General features: G+C 40.2%; 1 protein-coding gene across 1 annotated transcript in view; it reads left to right on the top strand.

Annotated features, from left to right (window-relative positions):
• Positions 1–331: 331 nt before the first annotated feature.
• Positions 332–20,217, top strand: part of LOC124261986 (complement C3-like) — a 38,175-nt gene continuing 18,289 nt past the window's right edge. Inside the window, exons 1-11 of the mRNA XM_046696371.1 lie at positions 332–445; positions 3,771–3,937; positions 4,186–4,377; positions 4,862–4,932; positions 12,176–12,300; positions 12,976–13,018; positions 15,171–15,261; positions 17,068–17,167; positions 18,002–18,238; positions 19,065–19,220; positions 20,097–20,201. Of these exons, the coding sequence (XP_046552327.1) occupies positions 12,271–12,300; positions 12,976–13,018; positions 15,171–15,261; positions 17,068–17,167; positions 18,002–18,238; positions 19,065–19,220; positions 20,097–20,201 (762 nt within the window). The 5' untranslated portion in view covers positions 332–445; positions 3,771–3,937; positions 4,186–4,377; positions 4,862–4,932; positions 12,176–12,270. The remainder of the gene's footprint in view (positions 446–3,770; positions 3,938–4,185; positions 4,378–4,861; positions 4,933–12,175; positions 12,301–12,975; positions 13,019–15,170; positions 15,262–17,067; positions 17,168–18,001; positions 18,239–19,064; positions 19,221–20,096; positions 20,202–20,217) is intronic.

A 20,217-nucleotide genomic window follows, 5' to 3' on the forward strand; every position in this document is an offset into this window, starting at 1 on the left:
GTTAAATGACCATTGAAACTCGGGTGAAAATGAAGTGTGCACCCCTCCTTTTCTCAATAGCGTGCACCCCCCCTTTCTCAAAAAGCTGTATCCGCCCCTGATGTCCGCTGCAATTATGCCCACTACCAGTGCTAATGAAAACGGTGTCTATGACTTTATCTCCCCCAAAATCCCCACTCCTTCCCCATTCCCTTCCCCCGGTGCTATCAGCATCCAATACATCCGTGTTCGTCAGCCAATCAGCGATGCCCTAGTTCCGTCACTTGACCCGGAGATAAACTCAGACTCTCTTGTATATATATGTCAGCTCTGGTTACATTCATTTCAGTGTTCCAGAATACACAGTATCCCACGTGAACACCGTCCCGGCCCTTCGTGTTGTCAAGATGGGGGGTGCGAAAGTTTTCTTCGTACTGTGCGTTCTCGGATACACTGGAATAGCCAGGTAGGATGAAATCGCAACATGTATTCAATAATATGGCTTGTGCATTTGAGTTGTATTATATCTATATAACTGTTTTTCGTTTTCTCATAATGCATCATACACCATGTAAATGTGAGGTTTTCAATTGCTGTATAGTTAAAACAATACCACACTCCAAGAGTCGCATTAAATTGTCGGTTGGAATATTGTTATATTTGTATATGAAACATACCTTGTATTGTTGGAATAACTGCAATATGACTACTCTCAGTTTTGAAGCATGACATCGCATTATCATCATCGTAATTATATGATTAAAATATATGATGTTTGAAATGCTTAGTTTGTAAGACCAGTATGATGCCGAATTGCCAGGTCCCATCTTCACCAAAGAAATAATGGTAGTTGATCTACCTTCTGCAATGTTGAGTTAGTAAACACGAGAGTTTTTCAGCGTTGAAGTTTAACATGATGAAATCAAGTTCCCTTACAGTTGATACCAAACTTAAAACGCGTATTAAACCTTTTCGAATCACAATTGATGTTGAAATTACTTTTTTTACATTTGAAAGGTTAGTATGGCCGCATGGCTTCCCAGACTGTTTCCTTCAGTGTACAGCCTGTACTGTGCTAATTGGTTATTTCCCTGACAACTTAACGGACCGTATTCATGGAAACTGACATGCTGGAATACAAGACTAATGTCAAAGGTTAAAGCAGGTGGTGGTATATACTGAATATATTTGGATAATCATTTACGATACTTATTTATTTCGCGTGAAAAGGCGAAAGGTAAATGACAAACTTTAAAGTGAAAAATCTATAAAACATTTTAGTATTGAGTTGAAGTCCTGATTCAGTTTTGACCATGGGTATGTATCAAAGAAAAGCATTATTTACATCTCATCCTATCTTGGGATGGATGTAAACAATTAGCCTTGCTCCAAGGCTCTACTGAATGTTAAGCCTGCAGGTGTATAGTAATTATATCCTTTGAAGGGTCAAGTCTAAAAAAGCAGAGAGTGCAGGACGCTAGACTGTTGGAGGAAAATTGTGTTAATTTTATTTATATTTTTGAGAAATTATCTTTTTAACTAGTTCATATTTCCTCAGAGACTTGTGCAAGTCTAGTAAACAATAAACGCCAAGTTTTGAAAACGTCAGAGGAGACAGAAACCAGCTGGTGTATGTTATTGGGTCAGCCCTGTAACGCCATGTGTGCTTTGTGCGTGTTTCCTAACTTTCGCCCTGTCCTAATTTACCGTTCTGCTCAATAATGTAGATTCATCCGTCTTCTTCAACATACATCAGAATGCCCCAGATTTGTTGTAACGAATTACACGTTTGAATACATGACATGTTTTTATGGATAATAACTTCTTTATATTCTTTACACGACGTTTCAGAGCTAATTCTTGCTCCTTCAAATTACACGTTTCATAATAAGCATTTATGTCTAATTTTATCATGTGGAGACGTAAAGTGGTACTGTCTATTTCCATCTTGAAGTTCACCACTAACTGATTAACTGTTAGTATGCGAAAAAATCTCTTGAAAAAAATTGCAATATAGTTTCCACCTCTGTTGTATATATATGTTTGGTTGAGTTTGATCTAGGATTCTAAAAGCTGGCAGAGTTTAAAAAGTTCAGGGATCTAAATCAAATCGGTTCTAGTTTCCATTAACGCTTTTAAAAGGTAGTTGTGTGTACATAAACTCTTACGTCATTATATATATACGTCGCACACGCTCATTATGAAGTTAGTTGGCATGTTCACCAATGACAGTCTTAGTACGAAACTTGTCATGATCAGTCTCAGCCCTATGTTAATTACGAGATTGAGACAGACCAATGAGACACCACATGCATTATTGTGTTTCGGTATAAGGCAGGAACGACGTCGTTCAATGTCACAGGAGTCAAGCTGCCGAACACCATCCATGACTTTTCGCGTTGCTAATCGTCACCTGATTTCAGAGATCGGTGATTTAGTGTTGTGTATTTTATGCCATAACAATACCGAAACAAGAGATTGTGTTTTATGAAACTTATCATGAACTTATCATGCTGCTGTGCAAACTCTTTCATTGTTAATTACGAGATTGAGATTGACCATGCACGTTAGCCCGAGATATCAATACACATTGTGCAGTATTTTAGATAAATGTTTGTGACACATAGGGTAGCCAGAACCAGACTGGCAATTGTTCTTTGTGAATTGCATAACTGTGTCTGTTGCTATAGCGTAATTAACACTAATAGAATGAAGGGACCGAAATGCGTCTTACTAAAGCTTCCTTTGTGTGTCAATACCTTTAAACTCATACCAGTTAGAACTTTTGTGTAGAAAAACACCGACCTTCACCTTTCAAGGGCACGGTAGGGTAGCGTATGGTTCAAGCCTTAACACGTGGTATGTGTGTGTGTGTGTGTGGGGTGGGGGTGGGGGCGGGGGTGGGGTGGGTTAAGGGTGGATAGTTGCAACAATTATGCGTGGTTAGTTTGTCAATAGAAACTATAAAAGACACTGCATTTCAGATTTAGAGAACGTTATTCAGCAACAGAGCTGAGCAGAGTTCACTCTCTCTCCTTTGTGTACCCGTGAAGGTCCGGGTTAGAATGAACCTTCAGTAACCCATGCTTGTCGTAAGAGGCGACTAACGGGATTGGTTGGTCAGGCTCGCTGGCTTGGTTGACACATGTCATCGGTTCCCATGCGCAGATCGATGCTCATGCTATTGATCACTGGATTGTCTGGTTCAGACTCAATTATTTACAGACCGCCGCCATATAGCTGGAATATTCCTGAGTGCAGCGTAAAACTAAACTTACTCACTCACTCTCTCCTTTGTGCTTAAGTATTATTGTAATTTAGTGCCCTATAAGAAACTACAAGTCTACAAGTTAACATAGTCTAGTACCTATTTTGTTCACGTTTTTCTTTGCAATGAAAGAATGCATTTTTTGCCATTTTGGGACTTGTACAGGTAAAAGTTCCAAAATGGCAAAAAGCTATTCTTTCACTGCTTTTAGTATTCTTCTAAACGTTTTAGAAGGTCAAAGCTGAAGGGAATCCCAAGAAACAGGAGAGGTACAAACCACATTGGTTGAGACTTTTCAGTTGTTATATTTTCATAATGATTATTTTGCACTTTCTTTAAAAAGAACAATAGTACGTCATTTAAAAATAATAAGTCTTTAACTCATTTACTTATTTTGAAAACGGCCTTGCCAGTATTTTCTTTCTCGTAATTACAACAAGTGCATCCGGGAATGCCCAATGAGAAGCCAAATTAATATTGATAAACATTATGAACACAGAAACATGTATTATACTGTTTTCAGGGCGTTTGTTGGAGTTATTGCCCCTGGAAAGATTCGCCTTGGAACGAATCAGACCATATTTATTCTTGGACTCGGTCTGAATGATAACGAACTGGAATATAGGGTGAAACTGAATCCCGGAAGCGCTACACATACGTTCTACAGCCGCACACACAGAATTCAGAATGGTAAGAAACTCACACAAGTTTTTATAGGCGTGCCTGTAAAGCTTATTTGATGATGCTTGGTAACGTTGCAGATGTACATTGTCTGCTTGGCGGATCGCTGCTTGGCGGATCAAGCTGGCGAAATGCTTGGATATTAAAGCACTGCGTTTTCTATCTTCATTTAGCAAGGCGATTATTTTATGACTGGTGCCACTGCAGTTCAGCTTGTTACTTTACACCGCAAATGGTATCTTTGCATTTCTTTGTAGGCGTCTTAACGCCAATCCACATCATGGTCGATACTAGCCACATCGTCCCCGCGACGTCAAATGAGGTAACTCTCATTGTCAGGTCCACGCGACGAGGAGGATTTGACAGAGAAGTTGAAATCGAGATTGACAGAAGTCCTGGCTATTTGTTCGTTCAGGTGGATAAACCCATCTACACCTCCAGACAAAAAGGTGACATTTGTGGGGTATTTTTGTTTGTTTGTTTGTTTTTGATTTGAATGTTGTTTAACGCTGGGCTAAGCGATATTCAAGGTATATGACGGCGACTGTAAATATTCCTTTATTGCGGGCGGGTTTGGTTACCTCGGAAGCGTACACCATCGTCCACTGTATCATGACGCGTACGCCTCGTCGTTTAAGTGTTTTGTCGCGAGGATGTGCCTATTTAACTTACATTATTTATGCACAGGTATTTTCACAGTTTAGGTTCTCAATAAGACTCAACCTTCTCACATCATCGTTTCCAAATTCTATTTCCGGCATCGAATCCTCAATAAATTGCGGGGCGGTTGGGTAGCCTCATGATTAAAGCCTTCGCTCGTCATGCCGAAGACCGGGTTCGATTCCCCACGTGACTAGAATGTGTGAAGCCCATTTCTGGTGTTCCCCAACTCGATAAAATCAGCAAGTCTAAACACATTATATATGATTGCAGTAAAGTACCGAGTGATGGCAGTGGACGAGGACCTGAGATGGGCGCCTTGGCAGGTTCAAGTCAGTCTTCAGGTAAGTAGCTTCTGGTGGTCACAACGTACGTTCAATCAGCCTGTTGATGAGTGGAGGCTGTGTGGGATTGTTTAATGGTAACTTGGCTTGGTGGTGGTTGCGTGACTTGGTGGTCTGTTGCGGTGACGTGGCGGGGTGGTGTGTTGTGGTGTGATGGTTGTATGGCGGGATGGTGTGTCGTTGTATGGCAGGATGGTGTGTTGTTGTATGGCAGGATGGTGTGTTGTTGTGTGGCGGGATGGTGTGTTGTTGTATGGCAGGATGGTGTGTTGTTGTGGTTGTATGGCGGGATGGTGTGTTGTTGTATGGCAGGATGGTGTGTTGTTGTATGGCAGGATGGTGTGTTGTTGTATGGCGGGATGGTGTGTTGTTGTTGTATGGCAGGATGGTGTGCTTGTTGTTGTTGGTTTGTTGTATGGCAGGATGGTGTGTTGTTGTATGGCAGGATGGTGTGTTGTTGTATGGCAGGATGGTGTGTTGTTGTATGGCAGGATGGTGTGTTGTTGTATGGCAGGATGGTGTGTTGTTGTATGGCAGGATGGTGTGTTGTTGTATGGCGGGATGGTGTGTTGTTGTATGGCAGGATGGTGTATGTATGCAGGATGGTGTGTTGTTGTATGGCAGGATGGTGTATGGCGGGATGTTGTATGGCAGGATGGTGTGTTGTTGTTGTTGTATGGCGGGATGGTGTGGTGTGTTGTTGTATGGCAGGATGGTGTGTTGTTGTTGTATGGCAGGATGGTGTGTTGTATGGCAGGATGGTGTGTTGTTGTATGGCAGGATGGTGTGTTGTTGTGGCAGGATGGTGGTTGTTGTGGTTGTATGGCGGATGGTGTGTTGTTGTGTATGGCAGGATGGTGTGTTGTTGTATGGCAGGATGGTGTGTTGTGGTGTATGGCAGGATGGTGTGTTGTTGTATGGCAGGATGGTGTGTTGTTGTGGTTGTATGGCAGGATGGTTGTTGTATGTGTTGTGTTGTTGTATGGCAGGATGGTGTGTTGTTGTATGGCAGGATGGTGTGTTGTTGTGGTGGCATGGATGGTGGTGTGTTGTTGTGTTGTATGGTATGGTGGGATGGTGTGTTGTTGTATGGCAGGATGGTGTGTTGTTGTATGGCAGGATGGTGTGTTGTTGTATGGCAGGATGGTGTGTTGTTGTATGGCAGGATGGTGTGTTGTTGTGGTTGTATGGCGGGATGGTGTGTTGTTGTATGGCAGGATGGTGTGTTGTTGTGGTTGTATGGCGGGATGGTGTGTTGTTGTGGTTGTATGGCGGGATGGTGTGTTGTTGTATGGCAGGATGGTGTGTTGTTGTATGTATGGCAGGATGGTGTGTTGTTGTGGTTGTATGGCGGGATGGTGTGTTGTTGTATGGCGGGATGGTGTGTTGTTGTTTGTATGGCAGGATGGTGTATTGTTGTTGTATGGCAGGATGGTGTGTTGTTGTTGTATGGCAGGATGGTGTGTATTGTTGTATAGCAGGATGGTGTGTTGTTGTGGTTGTATGGCAGGATGGTGTGTTTATTGTGGTTTGTATGGCAGGATGGTGTATTTGTTGTATGGCAGGATGGTGTGTTGTTGTATGGCGAGGATGGTGTGTTGTTGTTGTATGGCGAGATGTGTGTTGTTGTGGTTGTATGATGGATGTGTGTTGTTGTTGTATGGCAGGATGGTGTGTTTGTTGTTGTATGGCAGGATGGTGTGTTGTTGTATATGGCAGGATGGTGTTGTTGTGTTGTGGTGTGGCAGGCAGGATGGTGTGTTGTTGTTGTATGGCAGGATGGTGTGTTGTTGTATATGGCAGGATGGTGTGTTGTTGTATTGTGCAGGATGGTGTGTTATTGTGGTTGTATGGATGGTGTGTTGTTGTATATGGCAGGATGGTGTATTGTTATATGGCAGGATGGTGTGTTGTTGTGGTTGTATAGCAGAGATGGTGTGTTGTTGTATGGCAGGATAGTGTATGTTGTTGTATAGCAGATAGTGTTGTTGTTGTATGCTTGATGGTGTATTATTGTTGTTGTATATAGCAGGATAGGTGTGTTATTGTTTGTATAGCAGGATAGTGTATTGTTATATATAGCAGGATAGTATTGTTGTATTGTATGCAGGATAGGTGTGTTTATTATATAGCAGGATGGCAGGATGTGTTATGTATAGCATGAGTTATGTTATTGTATAGCAGAGTGTTGTTGTTATATGGCAGGATAGTGTATGTTGTGTTGTTATATGGTGTGTTAGGATAGTGTGTTATTATTGTAGTTATATTGTATGTATGGCAGGATAGTGTGTGTTATTGTATATGTATATGGCAGGATAGTGTGTGTTGTATATGGTGTTGGATATGTGTGATATGTTATGTTGTTGTATAGCAGGATGGTTATGTTGTAGTTGTATAGCAGGATGGTGTATTATTGTATTTGTATGTATGGCAGGATAGTGTATTTATTGTATGGCAGGATGGTGTGTTGTGTGTTATGTTATTGTTAGTTGTAAGCAGGATGTTGTTTATTGTTTATATAGCAGGATAGTGTATTGTGTTATAGCAGTGGTATAGTTGTATATGGCAGGATGGTGTGTTGTTATATACTTAGAGATGGTATTGTGTTGTATATGCAGGAGATAGTGTATTATTGTATAGCAGGATAGTGTGTTATTGTGTATTTATATTAGCAGTATATGTTAGGGTGTTGTATAGTGGATAGTATTATTGGATAGTGTGCTAGTGTGTTATTGTATAGTTGTATAGCAGGATAGTGTATTGTTTTGTAGTTATATAGCAGGATAGTGTGTTATTATATGCAGGATTATGTGTTGTTTTATATAGCAGAGATAGTGTGTTATTGTGTATTATATAGCAGAGATAGTGTATTGTTATATGCTAGATGTATTTATATGTTGTAGTTTATATGACAGAGTATGTTATGTTATAGTTATATAGCAGAGATAGTGTATTTAGTGCTATATACTTAGGATAGTGTGCTATGTTATGTTAGTTGTATAGCAGAGATGATTTAGTGTTGTATATAGCAGAGATAGTGTGTATGTTATGTTATATTATTATATAGGTGTATTGTATGTTGTATAGCAGGATAGTGTATTGTTATATGTTAGGTTATATATAGCTAGTATAGTTATATAGCAGGATAGTGTATTATGTATAGCGTAATTGTTATTGTATAGTTATATAGCAGGATAGTGTTTGTTTAGTAGTTTATATGGCAGGATAGTATATGCTATGTTATGTTATTTATTGGTTGGTTGTATAGCAGGATAGTGTTTTATTGTAGTTATATAGCAGGAGATAGTGTATATTGTGTTGTTGTATTAGATAGTTTGTTGTATAGTTATAGCAGGATAGTGTGTTGTATTGTATAGCAGGATAGTGTGTTTGTGCTATGTTATATTTACTGTGAGTATGTAGTTGTATAGCAGGATAGGTGTTGTTTGGTAGTTTTATATAGCAGGATAGTGTGCTATGTTATGTTATGTTAGTTGTATAGCAGGGTGTTGTTTGGTGGTTATATAGGAGATAGTGTGCTATGTGTGTTGTGTTAGTTGTATAGCAGGATTATTGTTGTTATAGTAGTTATATAGCTTAGGATAGTGTGTATGTATGGTTATGTTAGTTATATAGTGGTATGTATGTGGTAGTTGTATAGGTGAGTTATATGTTAGGATGTATATATGTAGGATGGTATTTATTATTGTATAGCAGGATAGTGTGTTGTTATATATAGCAGGATAGTTATGTTATTGTGAGATATGTATTGCAGGATAGTGTGTTATTGTATATAGCAGGATGTATATTATTGTATGGTTGTATAGGATAGTGTGTTGTGTAGTTGTATAGCAGGATAGTGTGTTGTTATATGTGTTATGTTATTGTATTGTATAGCAGAATAGTGTATTGTTATATAGCAGAGATGGTATGTTGTTGTAGTTGTATAGATTAGGATAATTATGTTATTATATAGCAGGAGATAGTGTGTTATTTATGTATAGCAGGATAATTGTGTTATTATGTATAGTTATGTATGTTATATATAGCAGAGATGGTATGTTATTTAGTGTTTATATAGCAGAGATAGTGTGTTGTTATATGTTAGTTAGTATATGTTAGAGTATAGCAAGATAGTTATGTTATGTGTTGTTGTATAGCAGAGATGGTAATATTTATTATAGTATTTATATAGCAGAGATAGTATGTTATTTGTAGTATATATGCTTTATATAGTGTGTTATTGTGAGTATTTATATAGCAGGATGGTATAGCAGGATATGCTTATAGTGTGTTATTGTGGTTGTATACTTGAGAATAGTGTATTTATATTGTAATTTATATAGCAGGATAGTTATTTATGTAGTTGTATATGGATAGTGTATTATTTGTTTATAGCAGAGATAGTGTGTTATTTATAGTAGTTGTATAGCAGAGATAGTGTGTTATGCTGTGTTATGTTGAGTATAGCAGGATAGTGTTTAGTAGTTATATAGCAGGATAGTGTGTTATTGTATGTATAGAGATGTAGTTATTTATATAGCAGGATAGTGTATTGTTATTGTGGTTGTATATTAGGATATATATGTGAATTTGTATATGTTGGAGAGTGTGTATTGTTGTATGCTTAGAGATGGTGTATTATTGTATTATATAGCAAGATAGTGTGTTGGATTGTATAGCAGAGATGGTATGTTGTTTATTATATATGGCAGGATAGTGTGTTATTTGTATATGTTGCAGGATAGTGTGTTATTGTGGTTATATAGCAGAGAGATGGTATTTATGTTATTTATTTATATAGCTTGAGATAATTTAGTGTTATTTATATTAGGATGTGTGTATTTGCATGTTGGTTGTATAGCAGAGTATTGTTTAGTATTTATATAGCAGAGATGGTATGTTGTGTTGTTAGTTGTATAGCAGAGGATTGTTATGTAGTTAGTATATAGCAGAGATAGTATATTTATGTTATGTTAGAGATAGGCAGTTATTTGTATATGGCAGAGTGGTGTGTTTATTGTAGTTATATAGCAGAGATGTGTGTATGTTGTTGTATACTTAGAGATATATGGCAGGTGTGTATTGTGGATTTTGTATGGCAGGATAGTGTGGTTGTTGTATAGCAGGATGTTATTTTAAGGTATTGTGTTAAGTTATATGGCAGGATATGTTGTTTAATGGTTGTATATAGCAGGATGATGTGTATTTGTGTATTGTATGGCAGGATGATGTTGTTGTTGTATAGCAGGATGGTGTGTTATTGTGGTTGGTTGTATGGCAGGATGGTGTGTTGTTGTATGGCAGGATAGGTGTGTTGTTGTTATTTGTATATGCAGGATAGTGTGTTATTGTTGTATAGCAGGATGGTGTGTTGTTGTGGTTGTATGGCAGGATGGTGTGTTGTGTGGTATGGCAGGATGGTGTGCTGTTGTATGGCAGGATGGTGTGTTGTTGTGTTATATGGCAGGATGGTGTGTTATTGTATTTATATGGCAGGATGGTGTATTATGTGTTGTGGTTGTATGGCAGGATGGTGTATTTGTTGTATAGCAGGATGGTGTGTTGTGTTGTGTTGGTTGTATGGTGGGATGTTGTATGTTGTTGTATGGCAGGATGGTGTGTTGTTGTTATGTTGTATGGTATAGCAGGTGTGTTGTTTGTAGGTTGTATATGGCAGGATGGTGTATGTTGTGTTGTTGTGGTTGTATGGCAGGGATGGTGTTGTTTTATTTTTATATAGCAGGATGGTTTGTTGTTATGTTGTATGTGGATGATATGTTGTTGTATAGCAGGGTGTTGTTTGTTGGTTGTATGGCAGGATGGTGTGTTATTGTGTGTTATGTATATGGCAGGATGGTGTGTTGTTGTGGTTGTATATGGCAGGATAGTGTGTTGTTGTATGGCAGGATGGTGTGTTGTTGTGGTTGTATGGCAGGATGGTGTGTTGTTGATGTTGTATAACATGATAGTGTGTTGTTGTATATGGCAGGATGGTGTGTTGTTGTGGTTATATGGCAGGATGATGTGTTATTGTGGATTTGTATATGGGATGGTGTATTTGTTGTTATATATTTGAGGATGTTGTATTGTTGTGTAGTTGTATGGCAGGATGGTGTGTTGTTGTTAGTTGTATGGCAGGATGTTGTTTTATTGTATGGCAGGATGGTGTGTTGTTTGTATGGTTGTATGGCAGGGATGGTGTGTTGTATTATATGGCAGGATGGTGTGCTGTGTTGTGTTGTGTTGGTTGTATGGCGGGGTGTTGTTTTATGGTTGTATGGCAGGATGGTGTGCTGTGTTGTGTTGTGTTGTATGGCAGGGTGTGTGTTTGTATTGTATGGCAGGATGGTGTGTTGTGTTGTGTGTGTGTTGTTTGTATGGCGGGGTGTTGTTTGGTGGTTGTATGTGTGGTGTTGCTGTGTTGTGTGTTGTGTTGGTTGTATGGCGGGGTGTTGTTTGGTGGTTGTATGGCAGGATGGTGTGCTGTGTGTGTGTTGTGTTGGTTGTATGGCGGGGTGTTGTTTGGTGGTTGTATGGCCCAGGATGGTGTGTTGTGCTGTGGTGTGTTGTGTTGGTTGTATGGCTGGGGTGTGGTTGTTTGGTGGTTGTATGGCAGGATGGTGTGCTGTGGTGTGTTGTGTTGGTTGTATGGCGGGGTGTTGTTTGGTGGTTGTATGGCAGGATGGTGTGCTGTGTTGTGTTGTGTTGGTTGTATGGCGGGGTGTTGTTTGGTGGTTGTATGGCGGGATGGTGTTCTGTGGTTGTTGTATGACGGGGTGTTGTGGTATTCTGTGGTGGTTGTATGGCGGGATGGTGTGCTGTGGTGTGTTGTGTTGGTTGTACGGCGGGGTGTTGTTTGGTGGTTGTATAGTGGCATGGTGTGCTGTGCTGTGTTGTGTAGGTTGTATGGCGGGGTGTTGATTGGTGGTTGTATAGCAGGGTGGTGTGCTGTGATGTGTTGTGTTGGTTGTTTGGCAGGGTGGTGTTTGGTGGTTGTATGGTGGTATGGTGTTCTGTGGTGAATGTATGGTGGGATGGTGTGGTGTTGCGTGGTGGTTGTATGACCGGGTGTTGTGGTGTTGCGATGTGGTTGTATGGCGGGATGGTGTGTTGTGGTGTGTTGTGGGGGTTGTATGGGGGGTGTTGTGGTGTTGTGTGGTGGTTGTATAACCGGGTGTTGTGTGGTGGTTTTGTGTCGTGAATTGGTGCAGCAGTACTTTCATAACTTTGCCATCAACAGAATCCCCGAGGTCACCTGATAGACAGAGTGATGACCAATCCCTTTGAAGCTTTCACTGGTTCGGAATTCCCCTTGTCCAAAAACCCAATGAAGGAATGTGGAAAATAAGGGCTTCTTACACAAATGTAAGTATTTCTCTTCCTGGTTTCTCTTTTGTTTATCAACCAATATAAGTTGATTTCACTGCGCGAAGAAAACTTTATTAACTGACATACATGCAGCTGTTTGTAATGCAGAGTTATGACCCTTAGGTATATGATAGTGGGGTCGAATCTAAGATCCCCCCTAATTATTCTTATTGGTTTGTTGGCCCCCCTGTTAATTATTCACATGTGGTTTATTATATTAGATTAGACTTCCTGTGTTCACAATGGTCGTTTAAAACAAGTAGATTAGAAATCGTTTAAAACTTTATTTGCTTCTTCACAATACAGCTGACATGATGTGATGATATTTTAACAAAAAAACATAATGGTATTGTTATTGTATCTGTTTTATATGCTCTTGATAAAAACATGATCGACATGTACACAAGTGAGTATGTGAATGGGACGGTTTCAACGTAGACTAACGCTTTGTCTCTGAATATATTTAATTTTGATAGTGGGTGTGAGTGAGTTTGATTTTACGCCGGTGTCAGGGCGCCGTTACCGATGACAGTTGCGTATATTATTAATCACTGGATTTATTGGTCTAGACTCAAATCTTTCACAGACCGCTGTCATATTGCTGTAATATTGCTGAGAAATACAAAATAAATCAGAACATTGAATAATATTGCATATTCTGGTAATTTTCAGTTTTCTACTGTATCTGAAGCTACGTTTGAAGTGAAAGATTATGGTATGTGCTTGGTATAGTACGCATTGTTTGCTTCACATTGTCAATCCATGACTGCTTGCGTGAATACACATACACATGGTAATGCCCTTCATTATCTGCATTAACGTCTTTAAGCCCAAGCAATCTTATATGATTTTTACAATGTGGTTGGACTTGAGGCCAGCGAATTGCCAAGCCTTAGACGACTGGGCCACCTGCCCCACTGCTGGGGAGACAGCATGCAAAATTGTTTGAATGATAACATAATTGTATATCGCTTTTCCAAGAGTGGATGATGTGAAAGTACTCTTGTCTTGGTGGGTCAGTGGTTCGATTCCTGGACGAATCATACCAAAGGATTAGTTGAAACCCTCAAACTCAGGGGTTGGGGGAAAAAACATGGAATGATTTGCTAGAAGTCAGTACAACCCGTGCTTATCGTAACAGGCAACTTACGTGAACGGATGGTCAGGCTCGCTGACTTGGTTGACACATGTCATCATATCCCATATGCATAGTTCGATGTTCATGCTGTTGCTCACTGAATTGTCTTGTCCAGACCACCACCATATAGTTCTGGAATCAAACAAACAAAAATAACAATAAGCCTTGATTATACGGCGTACAACATATTTCAGTCACTCATAACAATCACACATCATATATCAACCATTTAGTGAATAAAAACTTTGATAACCAGATTAGTTAGGTTTGTTGTTTTACGCCGCACGTAGGATTGTAGAGGCGATGATAAATATTTGAAGACAAGACAATCCCGGGATTGATAAATCACGCAACTACGCTGGGCGATTCACGTTGACGGGCAATCAACCATGAATGCTTGTCTGACCACCCGATCTTGTCAGTCTCGTTCTGAATGAGCAAGTCTCGCCAGAGGGCCCCCGTGGGAATACCGAGTTATGATTGTCCCCAGCAGCCTATGCCGATTGTAAAGGGCGTTTTCTGGGGATTGGAAGGACAGACACGCTGACTTGGTTGATCCCTGTCAGGGCGCCGTTACCGGTGACAGTTGCGTATATTATTAATCACTGGATTTATTGGTCTAGACTCAAATCTTTCACAGACCGCTATCATATTGCTGTAATATTGCTGAGAAATACAAAATAAATCAGAACATTGAATAATATTGCATATTCTGGTAATTTTCAGTTTTCTACTGTATCTGAAGCTACGTTTGAAGTGAAAGATTATGGTATGTGCTTGGTATAGTACGCATTGTTTGCTTCACATTGTCAATCCATGACTGCTTGCGTGAATACACATACACATGGTAATGCCCTTCATTTTCTGCATTAACGTCTTTAAGCCCAAGCAATCTTATATAATTTTTACAATGTGGTTGGACTCATAGACTTTTGGTACACCAAAGAACGCATCTGAGGCCAGCGAATTGCCAAGCCTTAGACGACTGGGCCACCTGCCCAACTGCTGGGGAGACAGCATGCAAAATTGTTTGAATGATAACATAATTGTATATCGCTTTTCCAAGAGTGGATGATGTGAAAGTACTCTTGTCTTGGTGGGTCAGTGGTTCGATTCCTGGACGAATCATACCAAAGGATTAGTTGAAACCCTCAAACTCAGGGGTTGGGGAAAAAACATGGAATGGTTTGCTAGAAGTCAGTACAACCCATGCTTATCGTAACAGGCAACTTACGTGAACGGATGGTCAGGCTCGCTGACTTGGTTGACACATGTCATCATATCCCATATGCATAGTTCGATGTTCATGCTGTTGCTCACTGAATTGTCTTGTCCAGACCACCACCATATAGCTGGAATCAAACAAACAAAAATAACAATAAGCCTTGATTATACGGCGTACAAAATATTTCAGTCACTCATAACAATCACACATCATATATCCATGCCATTGCACTGCAGGACTGTATTTGTTTATAGCGTGACTGTAAATGAAAGAAGGCGCATTACGCTCATTTGGTGGATGTGTTCTGACAAGAAACTAGTAATAAATATTTTAAGAAGAAACTATATGATTGATGTAACTCAGTATTTCATAATTGCCACATTCCATTAAAGACACCGAGTTAGCGAAAATTAAGTGTTGCATAAAACAATATATTTGACATGATTCAGCCGTATTCAAATGGGATAATCCCTAATATTTGAAACCTGTGACTTGATTTTTCAGTTTTGCCTCGGTTCGGAGTTCGAGTGAAGTCGAACCAGACAAGCATGGTTTGGGACAACACCACGCCTCTCCTGTTGTCTATAAAAGCAGAGTAAGTCAGATAAACTTATCTTTTATTATCTAGTTCAATTTGATTTCTTCACTTTATGAGGTAACGCAGTGATTGAATCGAAATATACCCTCCGAAGTATTGTGTTATGTTTGTTTGTTTGTTTGTTTGTTTGTTGTTTAACGCCGCACTCCAAGGCTATTTCACAAAGCTACACATATACCATAGAACTAGTATTCTATGAGATCAAACTCGGCCATGTTTGCTGTAGAATAGAAGCTTCTATTGAATTAAACCGCTAAAACGACGTTTACAACAGCCACCTTACACGCCCTGCAGCTCTTTCTAGGAAAATTAGCGAGAGGGTCATCTAGCAGGGCAGGTGCTGTGAGCAGATCACAAAACGCAGTGAAAAGAATGACGTTGTCGACGTTGAAAGCCAACGTTATTCCTTGCGCAAATACTTACTCTACCAACACCTCTCGAACGACCACTTTTCATGTTTTCAAGCATCAGTATTCAAGTGCTTTTGCGCTCAGATCCATTCCCAACGTCTACGCTGTGTTTGATTATCCCATTCCTAAATGAACACAAAACATTTAATTATTATCCCCCGCCGCGCGTTTAGCGCGAAGCGGGGGGTATAGTATTAGGCTCCGTCCGTCCGTCCGTGCGTACGTACGAATTGGAATATCTTAATAAACCGTTGTCTAGATTCTTTTCATATTTGGTACCTAGGTTCATCACACTATAAGAAAGGGCCAAGTCAGGTTTGGTGACCTTGACCTTCATTTCAAGGTCACAAGGGGACTGTCACGTTTTACGTGCATGTTAAGCTATCTCAAGAACCGTCCACTGGATTTTCTTCATATTCAATGCCATGCTTTATCTAGGGAAGGCGCAGGACCCAGTCAATGTTGGTGACCTTCACTTAATTTTCAAGGTCACAGAGACACTTGAAAGATTTCAGCATATTAATCTACATGTTATGCTTGTCAGCGAGATACCTCAAGAACCATTCACTGGAGTTTCTTCATATTTGATACCAAGTTTCATCCAGGGAAGGCGCAGGGCCCAGTTGATTGTGGTGACCTTCACTTAATTTTCAAGGTCACAGAGACACTTTGAAGATTTCAGCATGTTAAATTGCTTGTTAAGATAGTCAGCAAGATATCGCAAAAAATATTCAGTGGATTTTCTTTGAAACCTCCCTTGAATGTTTTTCAATAAGCAATTTCTTTAGTACTAGTTTTGCATATTTCATACACTATGACATTCATGTCAAGGTCAAATTCAGTCTTGAAAATATGTGTGTGTTTGAACAACTAAAGAGCAAGATAATGTACACACTAAAGAGCAAGATAATGTTTTTGTTGACATTTAACTTCATCTTAAACTTTCATTACTTTATAAGTTTGATTTGATAATTTACGGCGGGGGATTATGTCACCTTAATGACAATGCTTGTTTTGACTACTTTGCCGAATATTGTAGTTAGTGATAATATTTTATAGTAATTATATATAGTAACTATAAATAATAATGGGCATTTATAAAGCGCTTGTATCCACGCACTTGTACATGCTCAATTCGCTAAGACACTTTTACCCCAGTTAATCCAAGCTGCCTGGGAAGCGCTATAAGGTTAACAGTCATATGACTTATCCCAACGGGTTCCCATTCATTGCTGGGTGAACAAAGGCAATTTTGAACAAACCCACTTGCCTAAGGCGAGACCACGGGTTGTTTCTATGAAGTTGTGAGGATTCACGCTTCCGATAGGTATTTCTTTCCCAATAACAAAATATTAGAAATTATTATATCCTACTTTTTGCACAACGTTTTCAGATACATGTATGGCAAACCCGCTCGTGGACGAGTGTCAATGTCACTTGTGGCCCGACTGCTTAATTTGGAGCTTGTTATTAAAAATAATCTTCAGCATCAGGTGAGACAATGTGTTGACGTATTCGGTATCATGATGGTGTATTTGGGGTTTGGTGTGTTTGTTGTTTAACGCCTCACTCAGCAATAGTCCCTCTATATGACGGCAGTCTGTAAATAGTCGAGTCTGGACCAAACAATCCAGTGATCAACAGTATGAGCATCTATCTGCGCAGTTGGGATACGATGATATGTGTCAGCCAAGTGAAGGAGCGTGACTACCCGCTGATGGTATCCAAACCTGTGATAACGTGTGATGTGATGATTACCCCACGTAATGCTCAGCATGAAGGGCATACGATTTTATACAAGGACTGGGTATTCATGTATTACTGTCGCATGGTATCTCACCCTGCTGGCACTATGGACCCGGCATTAGGTCGTACACGTCCATGCAGCCACTTACACACGTGGGTGCACGACGCTATATGAGTAAAACAGTACACGTGACTTTGAGTCCCATTTCAATTCACCCGAAACAGCGTGTCGTGTTTGGGGCGTTTGCTAGCTTGGTGCTAAAATCATTCGCTTGTCACGCCGAAGACCTGGATTCGATTCCCCATTCGAACGCAGTTGTTCAAACCCATGCCCTGGTTACCGCTGATATATTGCTGGAATAGTACTAAAGGCGGCCTAAGATCATATTCACTCACTTGTATTTGGATGTAGAAGTCGTGTTATCGGCAGTTAATCGACCCTCCATCTTTGCAACCCCAGCATTAGACTTAGTCTGATGTTTTTTTAATGTTATTTTTGGATATCTATACATTGTTTGTCTTTTCAATGAATAAAACAAAATGACATCACCAACTGATCAACATTCCTGTGTTGTTGGCAGCTGAATGCATCTGGACAGGCCGACGTCAGCATTGATGACAATGACATGAAAGATACATTGAGTAGTCTAACAAATGAACTATTCACCATCTACGTAAAGATCAACGTGACGGAAGAAGGTACCAACAACGTCGTGCGGGAGGAGTATTTAGTAGCCACCATGGCACCGTACCCTTACAAGCTTACTGTCGTTAACGAAAGGAAATACTACCAACCCGGCCTTCCATACACGTTTGAGGTAAATATCAGCTCCGAGAAAGGTTATCGATCACTTCATGACTGCACTTCCATAAGCTATGAGAAAACCTATTTGTTCACTGACCGACCAAACTATTGGACACTGTAATTACTTTTCATGACGTCCAGTCGTCTGTGCTCGTGCCATTCATTGTTTGCCTACAACAGGCCCATAAGAGCTATGATCACGGGTTTGAATCCCGTTTCCCCTTGTCTATGTTTCTTGGTATGCCAGCAGCCCCAGACTTGGATCTGGGAGGCGTCCCACTTTCCTCCCACGTTAAGCTGACACGCCATGTTGTAACTGAAACACTGTTGTGGAGCCTTAGGTCTAACTCACTCACTCACTCGTGGCTCGTGGCAATATTAAAACGTTGAAATGTCAAGTTTCTCAGACGATGTTGCCTTTAAACAGTCTATGGTAAATAGTACAAAATAATAAACAATGGGAATTATGGACAAGTGTGTATACCTTGTAACATACCTGAATACGACACGTACAATGCGTAGTGACAGCTGCTTTCCCTGCAATTCAAGGTAAGCGAGATGATATAATTCAAAAGAATTTTTCAGCATGCTTCAGCCTTGTTAATGTGAAATGAATGTAATTTTGGAAAGGATTGTTTTTCCTCTCACATAGAGCTGACACTCCAAGATATAACTAGAGTACAATTCAAAGGTGCGATACTCTCTTTCAAACTGTGCATACTCCGAGGTATTAGATCCACACAGTTTAATAAGAAATATAATTTTAATAAGATCTGTGTCAACTTCAGTGTTGGTCAATTTGATGAATGGTTTTGATGAGTCAGCTGTTTTTACGACAGGTGGAAGTTACAAACATCGATGGTAGCATTGCCAAAAACGTGCCGGTAGTCGTCGTTAAGACGCCAGGGGAAGAGACGACAACGTTGACGTCAGATAACAGAGGCAGAGCGAGTCGCACCTACATCGCCCCCGAGAGCGGCGACATGGTCTTTCGGGTATGTTTATACGTTAACTTATTTGCAATATACACTGGAGGATGGCACTGTGTTTTGTGCACTAGCTCTTCACAAGGCGGAGCGGTGGGGTAGCCTGATTGTGAAAGCGTCCGCTCGTCCCGCTGAAGACCCGGGTTCGATTCACCACATGGGCACAATGTGTGCCCACGCGAAGATGGTACGGGGGTGTGCTTGTTCGTAATTCAAAGACTGTGGGTCATACCCATTTGTGATACCTTATGTTTTGGCTTTACACCGTCATACGTCGTGACCCCACAACATGACCACATGCTTAGTTTACCATACTGTTTACTTCATATGACCAAATGCTTAACTTATCGTATGACAATATGATATATTTATCATAATATTATGACTGTATGATTTGTTTATGATGTTACCATATGCTTTATCACAAGACCATATGCAATGTTCGCTCACCATATGACCATATTCCTTGATTATCATGTGGCCAAATCCGGTGTTTGCTTACCACATGGTCGTTTGCTGTGTTTTGTTTAGCATTTGATCACGTACATTTAAAGTGATCATCTGTTGATACATATGTGCATGTGAATCAAGCATAGATTGAATCCGAGAAGGGTTAGAATTCAGTAACCCATGCTTGTCATAAGAAGCGACTAACGGAATCTGGTGGTCAGGCTCACTGACATGGATGACATATTGCGCAGATCGATGCTCCTGCTGTTGATCACTGAATCGTCTGGTCCAGACCCGATTATTGACAGACCGCCGCCATATGTCTGAAACGTTGCTGGGTGCTGCGTAAACAACAAACAAACAATCACATATTGTGTGTTATAATATGAAGAGGTCATGACATTGTTTCCCAATATAACAGTCATTTGATTTCAGTACCAACCGGAAGGTCACCCCTTGGATGAACGAACACTGAGGGTCAAACCCGTGAGGTCATCAAACAGCCAACATATTGTCATTGAAGTAGCAGAAAAACCGCCGGTATGTTTATCAGTTT

Source organism: Haliotis rubra, unplaced genomic scaffold (assembly GCF_003918875.1).
Source record: "Haliotis rubra isolate DU_JTF1 unplaced genomic scaffold, ASM391887v1 Scf12, whole genome shotgun sequence".
NCBI lineage: Eukaryota > Metazoa > Mollusca > Gastropoda > Lepetellida > Haliotidae > Haliotis > Haliotis rubra.